This window comes from Theobroma umbraticum, unplaced genomic scaffold, assembly GCF_002168275.2.
Source record: "Theobroma umbraticum cultivar Fairchild unplaced genomic scaffold, ASM216827v3 scaffold_81.0, whole genome shotgun sequence".
In the NCBI taxonomy this organism is placed as follows: Eukaryota; Viridiplantae; Streptophyta; class Magnoliopsida; order Malvales; family Malvaceae; genus Theobroma; species Theobroma umbraticum.
Window position 1 is genome coordinate 4,630,828 of NW_018397268.1, and position 9,197 is coordinate 4,640,024.

Here is a 9,197-nt window from a genome sequence, read left to right on the forward strand (position 1 = left end):
AAGGATAGCTTTAAAGTTAGCTTTGGCTGTGTAAAAACGGTTCCTAATTCTTCTGAGGCATAGATGCTCATTGAATTCACTAATACGTGCAACACTAAGGCCACCCATTGCAGGAAATAGCTCAGAACGACTGAGATCAAATGCCATCTCTATCTAACTGCAAATATAACGCACAACTTTCATTGAATGAAGCCAAAATTGAACACGGAAAGGGGCCACTCTTCTTTCTTTCACACCCATGGTAGTCATACAGTCAACTTCAATCAAGAAAAGTGGAATGTGAACACTATGGAAACATCAAAACGGTTAAAGTCCTTGTACAATTGTTTCTAATCATCATCAAAATTTTGAATATTTCAGAGATATTGGTCAAAAATTAAAGAAAAAAAATTTGATAACAGACATTTGGCATCTGACGGCTGCCTTAATTAACAGAGCCATGTAGGCACCATATGGCTTGGTTGGGGATTGCTAAGTTCTGTAGGAGCTCACAAGCTAATGAATACAAATATGACGAACACTGCTTACCCAATTCGTAAACATTCAGTGCTAGAATACCGAGGCAGAGCCTTTCACAGCAAGTGGCTCATACCACTGAGGGCCAAACCCTGCAGCTTTCCTTGCTTTCTCATTAAAGGGTGGCTTCAATGGTCCCCTAAAGTGTGTCCTTACTATGGCATGAAACTTCTGAATCACCTCTTCACTTTCCTCCACCGAAGTCTCACTTCCTCCTGCTTCACTTTCTTGTGATGCTAGGCTGTCTTGACACAAAGCTGGATTTCTGGATCTCAGGCAAAGATACTTAAACCACTTCACTCCAGCAGCACAATGTGAAATCTCTTCCGGGTAAACTACTGTCTCCAGTAAATCAGCTGTGTCATTATCACCTCCATTACGGAACCGAGAGATGGTTGTCGGCAGCACATCGAGTCCCCTTGCCTGCATTAGTGACAGTTGCTTCATCAAAGTGAACATTGGAACATAAAACTTAATGCAACTTACCGAGTGAATATGTATCAATGTTTCATGGTTAGATGCATTCAATCTATCACCCTATTTCATTTCATTCAAAGGTTCCATAATCATGATAAATTGACAAGAAATAAACTCATTCCATCTCTAATAAATACTTGAAGAACTTGTTTTTAATTTAACAACAGTGCTTCAAGAGCAATAGATTATGCATTCTTTCCCCTCCTATATATGTGCTCTCATAGTGATTGAGTAGACTGAAGGACCAACTCCTTACTTATCCCATGACATATCAGTAGACCGAAGGACTTTAAACTAGAAATATGGTTGCAAGAGAAGCTCCATCCTGTCAAATAGGATTATAGGAAGGCCATTGGCAAGCAGGCCTTTGTCATTGAGTTCATAAATATGGATACAAGTGATAGTAATTTTTATTGATGTGACCCTAACCCCAGCCTAACAGTATTAAGGCTTTAGTGCAATATTGCTTCTAATAAAGAAGATAAGTAGAGGAGAATCATGCACCTCATGGACACAGTGCTCAATTGCCAAACGAGCCAAGAGGTCCTTGGATGTAGCAATAGCAGAGTCCCAAAGCCCATCATGAGCAGGCAATGCACCATAAGAAGAACCAAGTTCTTCAAGTCGAGCTACAAGGACGCTGAAGTGCCGACCTTCATCTTGGGCTACCCTTCACAAAATCGTTGAAAAATTCTCTGGGCATTGATTCTTGGTTACCAAAACGGGCAATTATATCCTATATCAAATCTACAAACAAAATGAGCGGATACCAACACAAATATGGTACTTAGTAAAATGATCAGCTCTTCAAATCTCAAAACTTGCACTCAAGTCACAACACAAAATCATATGCACTCAGTTACGTAAACCTGAGACCTTCAAATTAGAAATCTCAAGCTCCTGGAAGTGTCAGACCAACAATTAACTCATCAACAACAAAAACATTTTAATTTGAAAATTTTATTGGTAAGTACGCACCTAGCTACTATTCAAATTTGAAACCTCCAAATTAAAAATTACAAATTTTAACTGCTGGAATCTCAGTCGGCATGCGTCATCAGATTCAATCAACCTCAATGACAGAAGCCATCATCATAACCAAAACAAATTAAAAAACATAAAATAAAATAAAAGGGCGAAAGCGAGAAGTACCCAAGACAAGTCAATGGCCCAGCTCTCGGTATGCACAAGACTATGCACAATGGCTTGCCTGCTCTGCAAGCTGCCAGCTTTCCCAAGCTTTGGCATCAAACTCGGTGACACCAACTTAACCTACAAAAAAAAAAAAAAAAAGAAATTATCTTTCTCTTTTTGGATTGCAGCATTTTGATAACGGTTAATGTAAAGGAAACGAGAAAAAGCCACGTACGTTGGTGAGCCTGGCGGGACGATCGGGTACCGGAAGGTCATGGGATGGGTCGAAGGGACGAGTGATGATTCCTTGGAGCCATTTGGAGGCAACTGAGTCGCCGAGTCGGGCCTTCTCGAAGGGGTCCGCCGTGTTCAGAACACGAAGCGCCGCTTCTACGAGCGTCTCGTTTTCTTGCTCCCCTTGTATTGGGCTCATCTCTCCCGAGAAGAAACACACCGCCTAAGATTAAAGCTAATCTTTACCGGCCAACGAAAGCCACTGTCGTTGCTGCAAATGCAATACATTTATTTACGTTGCCGCGGGTTATTCAATTGCTGAAAATTATTTAAATATAATAAAAAGAAATTGCGAAATTAATTAAAAAATATTATAATATCTTTAAAAAATAGTTGATAAAAGAATTAGCCAGCCAAATAGAAAGGAAAAAACAAAAACCCTTTGAAAAGAAAATAATAAGAAGTGTTCATAAGTGGAAACACAAAAACCACTGTATAATGCTGCTGCCCTTAGACAGCATTATTCTGGGTGCCCAGTGATAAACAAATAAAGGGCAAAGAGAACAGATCCCGTTTGCCTTTATTTATGATTATGAAAACCTGTGTCTACACAACGAACATCACATACCAAGCAGCTCAGTCACAAAAATCTATGCAATAAATGAGAACACAAGAACCTGTCCATCTATCCACAAATCCAACCATACAAAAGGAAAAAATTAATTACAAAGCTGTATCAGAGTGCTGGGAAGACAATCGGGCATGAATCAAGGGGCCAAACACACACAAGCATCATCAATAGGATGAGCTTAAGATAAAGCTACAAACACATGCCCCATATAGTCACCCATATGTTATCTATACAACTGAACTGTTTTCATAAGACCATTCATTGGCAGGATGAGCATAACAGAGAGGTACAAAAACAGGCTCCACATAGTCAGTCCTATGTTTTCTATACAATCAGGTGTCAAAAAGAAACTGTTCCAATGATCAAAAAAACATGGCAGTTAGTTGTCCTGTACAAAATGTCATTCATGTCCCGTTGTGTATTCAATTTTTACCATAGATATCATAATAGAATGGAGCTATAAAAATTATGCTCCAACAATGGTAAAAATTACGTGATTTGTTTTCGATAAACCCTTCTTGTGGTGCCTATCCTTCTTGCAGTTTGCTTGGACTTGTTGTTGACATCGTATCATAAAATGCACTTAGTCCATTGGTTGTCATTCTATTCCAATTTTAGTAAGAAGTACATTGATTAATATAATTTAGCTACTCAGTTTTGATCCTTTTTTCTGGTGACTCTCTTAGAAATAGTTAATTTGAGACTTGCGCATTTGTTGGGGATGGTGGCACTTCCATCTAATACTATCCCATGGTGAGAAGTGGGGTTTCAGAGAGGGTGGGTTCGTGGCTTGCTGAACTTGTAGCTTCTTCCAGTCTGGAACTTTGAACCGAAGTTTGTTTGACACGTTACAGTAAAAAACTTTGAACACTATCAATCCATGATCAATGGCTTTTCTTGTTAATCCTACCCTTAATGTTCTTTTTGTGTCTGGAAATGCCTTGATAGGAGCCGGTAAAAACCGTCTTGTCTATCGTTCTAATTACAACTAGCTCAGAAATTGTGGCTCCCATAAACTTTTCTGGTTGTTGACCAAATGCAAGTAGTTGAATTCTCTACTGTTAGCTCCAAAATCATTTTGTAAAAAGTTTACAAAGTTTCTGGTAATGTTATCTTTTATAATAATGTACTTTTTGCTAAATTTGATGACAAATAAATTTTAGTCTACTTTCAAGAGGATTGGTGTTTTTTTTCACCATGTACTAGGCACCAAAATTACAAACCTATTGCACATTGGTTGTAAACCTATTATAGTACCATTCATTTGATGTTTTTACATTCACAATGGTGGCTGTTACCTCAAACTTGGTGTTCTATCAGGGATAAAAATAAAGTTGTGTCCGTATCATGAGTGGTTTCTTTCTTGGTTAGCTAGAGATATGTAAATGACAATTGTTATTAATATCGTAGAGGTATACAAGGAAAATTTTACCATTATTTCTCTTGGTTCCATTGCTCTACTACTGTAACCTTAGAGATTCTTGTTGGTTGACTGAGCTGTAACTGCATTTCCCCTTCCAATGGTTGCAACTGTGGTTGTATTGGTTGTTCTTGGTACCTAATAGTCAGTTTTGTATTGCAGTTTATGATATTCATTTTGAAGTTATTGTTAATTGTAAAATTAAATAATCTAGTTTGTTTTAACATTACCTTGCCCAGAGTTTATTCATTCATCTTTGAAATGTCAGGATCTATATAAACTCTTGTTGCTGAACAGGATGATGCGTATAATGATCCTACAAGAAATATGCAATTAGATGTTGACGTAACTTGTATGTGCAGTATTCATCACAATTAGTAAAAAAGTTATATGAATTGTACTTACACATGTAAGTCTTAATCATCAATCCAGCAAATGCAAGAACAACATTTGTGGTTTTGTACAAGACTTGTTCTTGTTCTATATTTAACGCCAGGTCTCCATACAACACAGCCTTCAAAGTCTCATAACTGTTCAAACTTATTGTAAAATGAAGTAAGTTATGTCGAGTAATAGACATATTATTGAAGAAATTTAGTGTTTGTTTAATTTGTTCATTTACCTTGAATTTTGAATGTATATGTCTTGTTGCTGAACAGGTACATCCCTGTTATTGAGCTAGACTTTTGTTGCAGCAATCATTGTTGTAAGCACTCCAATAACATCTACAATATTCTCATGCAAAGACAAAAGTATGGAAGTTAGAAAACCAATCATAAAATGCAATATTGTTATCGAGTGTATTATTTATAATACCTATTAAGACTTTTTTTTCATATATGCTGTCATGAAAAGTGCTGTAATTTGCAAAGTTGAAGTGATAGGAAGGGTATGCAGTAATATCTTCATGAATTTCCTTCAATTCTGTTACTCTTGACAGAGCAATCATTAAATCTCTAGGAAGAACATTGAAATTGTTCATAGATTTTATTACTTGAAACTTTTCAATCAAGTAAACAAAACCCTCCTTTAGTACATGTGTAAACTGTGGTCCATCTAAATGTTTAATCATCGTTTGTATTACATTTTTCTTTCATTAGAAAAACCAATTAAGTGCTGTTTTAATATGATTTTAAATTTGCATGAAAATTTACAATATAGTAAAAATAAAGGTATTGCATAACTTACCTTCACATCAACAACTAAAAGATCAAGGCTAAGCAGATTTTCAGAATTATCAGGTGTTGTGGATTGCCAAATTCTTAGCACTTTTACATTTATTGTGTTTGGTGGTTTGAATAGTTATAGCTCACTCAAATATACTTGTCTCATTTGTACCTAATGAAGCACATTGCACAACTAAATCAACATTATGAGCCATAACAAATCTGTTGTCCAACTCAACATCATTATTGACAATAACACATGATTTTTTGATTACTTGTCTTCTCCTATATAACAACCCAAGTCCAAGCATGCTTAGTAACTTTTCAAGCCTAACCTCATGTGGTCCTTAAAAGCTCAAGCTCAAGTTGCTAATAGTAATGAACTTAGATTGTTATATAAGTCTTAACAATCACATTCACATCAAATGTGGGATGTGAGGTATCACAATCTTACCCATTCAAATTCTTGATACCCTCATCAAAGCCACAAATCCCTTCACTAATATAAGTCTGACACTTTGATTTTATAAAAAAATCTAACACTTATACCTTCAATTCAATCAATTGACAAACTTCCAAGTTTTAATCATTGAGCCACCCCAAACATTGATTTATTTCCTTCAACAATATTCTAATTTATTTCCACACCTCGCAACCAAATATTGGTCTAAAATTAAAATCTTTCTTCCTTGATAAAACATCTAAAAAATTAATCCATGTTCTTAATTGAGATTGGCTTAAGGATGGATGAAACAATACAATCTTTAGTCACTCCGGTGGATGTACCGACTCCATCTCCATGCTGGTACATGCATTGAGCAGTTCGAGCCATGTTCTTTGATAAGTTTACTATAACTTTAGGGAAAGTATTGTCAGTAATTTCCTCATTGATCTTCTTCCACGAATCACTTATCAGGTTTTTTACATGATCTCTTGCTTCTTCTTCAGATACACCTTTTTCAATCATGTAACTCTGCACAGCTTTTGGTATATCCCCTCTCTCCATCTCAGCCTTCAAGATAATTAACAACAATGTTATATATATAACATAGAAGCGAAACCAAAGATGAAAGGTGTGTGGTTCTTTCACTTCAATTGAAAATAATTTTTAGGTTTGTCAAACATTGCAGCCTTGCAGGTAAACTTTTGTGAAGAATTTTACCATAGCAAAGTCTTGTGAATTAAGCTACGCACATATGCTTACGTTACCTTGGAGGTACCCAAATCATCGCTGAGTCGGGTGATGAGAGATGACCAGTAAAATAACTGAGAGTAGTCTTTGATACAATGCGGGAATTGTTCAACTATGGAGTCTGCTTCTACAAAACAAAGAAGAACCAGCCCTCCTAGGCTGCCTATTGATATCCATCCATTTTGTATATATTCATCAAAAGTTGGAGTGTGACCACCATAAAACCATCTGGCTTCTGTGATATGTGCTCTGCAAAGTATAGCCCACTACAATTTGCAAATATGGGATCAATTTTATGAACGATTACAAGGAAGCTTTTATTTTAATTTCCATGGCTTTTGATGTTACCTGCTCCTGGATATAGGGCAGAACATCCAGGCCATGATCTCTCAAGGTCCCTTCGGCCAATTCATTAGTAAATTTGGACATGGCTGAGAACATTACTCTCATGTACTCTGGAAGTTCTTCAACGGCCTTGACATCCCACCTGTTGAAAATGGAGATAATGAAGGACTCAATTTTTGCTTGCAATTGGGATATCAATACAATCCGTAGCAACTAAAGAAGTGTAATTGAAACAATATAGTACCCAATCACTGCTTTTGTGAAACTCTCAAGTTCATCAAGTGATCCGTATATGTCATATATGTCATCAACCACTGTTGCCAGGCATGCGTATTTAGTGAAGCATATTCTGCATTTGGAATATTGGGGCTCAAAGCTTAACCCTGTAGCCCAGAAATATATTTCCATCAATCGGTCTCGGCTGAAACTAAGCTTCTCCTTGAAGTTCAATTCCCCCCACCACCTGTTTCCACAATTATATAAATCTTTTATGAAAAGCAAAAAAAAAAAGAAAAAAGAAGTTATTCAAATTAAATAAATCTTACTCTGCTAGTTCTTTTAGTTCTTGCTGGTAAGTTGATTGAATAAGATTGTAGTCTAACTTAGCCAGCTCCAGCAAAACTGAGCTCTTTGCATTATCCGTCTGGTAGGAGTCAATAAAGTTTCGTGCTTCAATCCTTTCCATCCTCCAGTAAAGTGGAACCTCCAGCGACTGTTGAACATGCTTAGCCTTATTTTTGTCCAGTTTCCCTATTAAAGTCTTGAGACTTTCACTGGCAAAACCCTTTGCCTGTTCAAGAATTTTTTCCCCTTGCACTCCCAAGAATGAAGCTTCATCCAAGCACAAAAGCCCCTCAACATCTCTATTTAAGCTGTCCATGAACTCCCCGTCTCCACCTTTAAATTTCTTGAACACATCTGCTTTCACCATCATCCAAAAGGGAAATGATTCAAGGCCCTCAAATAAAAAACCAGAAACGTTGAAATTGGTAAAACTTATGCAAAATATAATGATCACCTGCACTAACTGGATAACCATGCTCTCGAAGAAGGCGAAAATACAATGCAGCTGTGGAAAGGTCATTAATGGAGACATTTTGATCAACATGCAATTGAGTCAAAGCCTCTTCAATCTGTTTATCAAAATGGTAGGCCACACCAAGCCTCCGCAATGAGTCAATTAGCTTTAACAAGGCAGCAGTGTCTTTGGTCGAGGCAAACAACTTATCAGCTTTTTGTTTCAGCTCTTCCAACTTGGTATTGTGGAATTCATACTAAAAGATGAAAACGAAAGAGAGATATATTACTTGCAGCGTTTGCTACAGTCCATAAATTTCATTGTCATCAGCAATAATGATAAATTTTTTTCCAAGCTCGTTTACTAAGCTAGCTAGGAAAATATTACTTGCACTGGGCTAAATTTCAAATAGTGCACTTACTGTGTATGGAGTGGTAAAGGACTTGATTACACTGGGGTCCCAAATACTGGGATGATAATTGGCTGATCGACGTTGCTCTTCTTGCAGAGAAATGGGCTTTGGGTGAGACAAGGATTGGGATGCTGGTGCCATTGGGAATATTCTAATTTCTTGAATAAAGTTAGAGAATCACTGTAAGTTGAGAATTGGTGTGAAGCATGTCTGAATATGGATACCCTTTTATAGAGTGCAAGGTCAAGATATAACAGTCAAAATTAAATTAAATATAAATGCCTGCTGGTATCTAATAATAGAGTTGTATGCATGCATCCAACTATCCTTCTACTTGTTGAAGCCTCATAAATACTGTTGATAATGTCAAGGATAACCTAGCTGAAAACGTTCATCCACTTGTCCTCCAAAATAATATTGTGATCACTCTATAACAACAAAGAATGTTCATACTGGGATGTTAAATCAGTCTTTGGGATCAAAAAATAAATCAGTAATTCCTTCACAAATGAAAGAAATGAAGTACGACAACAAAGAATTGAGGTTTGTGAAAACAAACCAGTATATATTTATACCATCTAAAAAAATTTTATTTCTTTTTCGGGTTATTATTTTATATATTCATGGTAAGATTTACAGGGTAATTTATTAG

The 9,197-nt window shown here is 36.5% G+C and overlaps 2 protein-coding genes across 2 annotated transcripts; both read right to left on the minus strand.

Moving 5' to 3' along the window:
- Positions 1-223: 223 nt before the first annotated feature.
- LOC110425260 (3-oxoacyl-acyl-carrier synthase-like protein (Protein of unknown function DUF455)) lies at positions 224-2,691 on the minus strand. Its single transcript, XM_021440123.2, is given in 5 exon segments — positions 224-939; positions 1,498-1,662; positions 1,664-1,729; positions 2,146-2,265; positions 2,363-2,691. Coding segments are annotated over 5 exon segments (939 nt in total). The 5' UTR covers positions 2,561-2,691; the 3' UTR covers positions 224-549.
- Positions 2,692-5,888: 3,197 nt separating this feature from the next.
- On the minus strand, positions 5,889-8,726 carry LOC110425328 (putative terpene synthase 9). The gene is made up of 7 exons (XM_021440216.1): positions 8,555-8,726; positions 8,134-8,389; positions 7,661-8,033; positions 7,360-7,578; positions 7,119-7,257; positions 6,788-7,036; positions 5,889-6,590 (listed from the first exon to the last, which is right to left on the minus strand). Exons 1-7 carry the CDS (start codon positions 8,684-8,686, stop codon positions 6,288-6,290), a joined length of 1,671 nt encoding a protein of 556 aa, XP_021295891.1. The 5' UTR covers positions 8,687-8,726; the 3' UTR covers positions 5,889-6,287.
- Between the last annotated feature and the right edge of the window lie 471 nt (positions 8,727-9,197).

What these genes read in the sequence shown, in the direction of transcription:
- LOC110425328 (XM_021440216.1), bottom strand. Translation starts at nt 8,686, where the DNA reads ATGGCACCAGCATCCCAATCCTTGTCTCACCCAAAGCCCATTTCTCTG. An exon ending in TGCCCTATATCCAGGAGCAG is followed by an intron (nt 7,037 to 7,118) that starts GTAACATCAAAA and finishes TGCAAATTGTAG; the next exon opens with TGGGCTATACTTTGCAGAGC. An exon ending in ATGATTTGGGTACCTCCAAG is followed by an intron (nt 6,591 to 6,787) that starts GTAACGTAAGCA and finishes ATTATCTTGAAG; the next exon opens with GCTGAGATGGAGAGAGGGGA.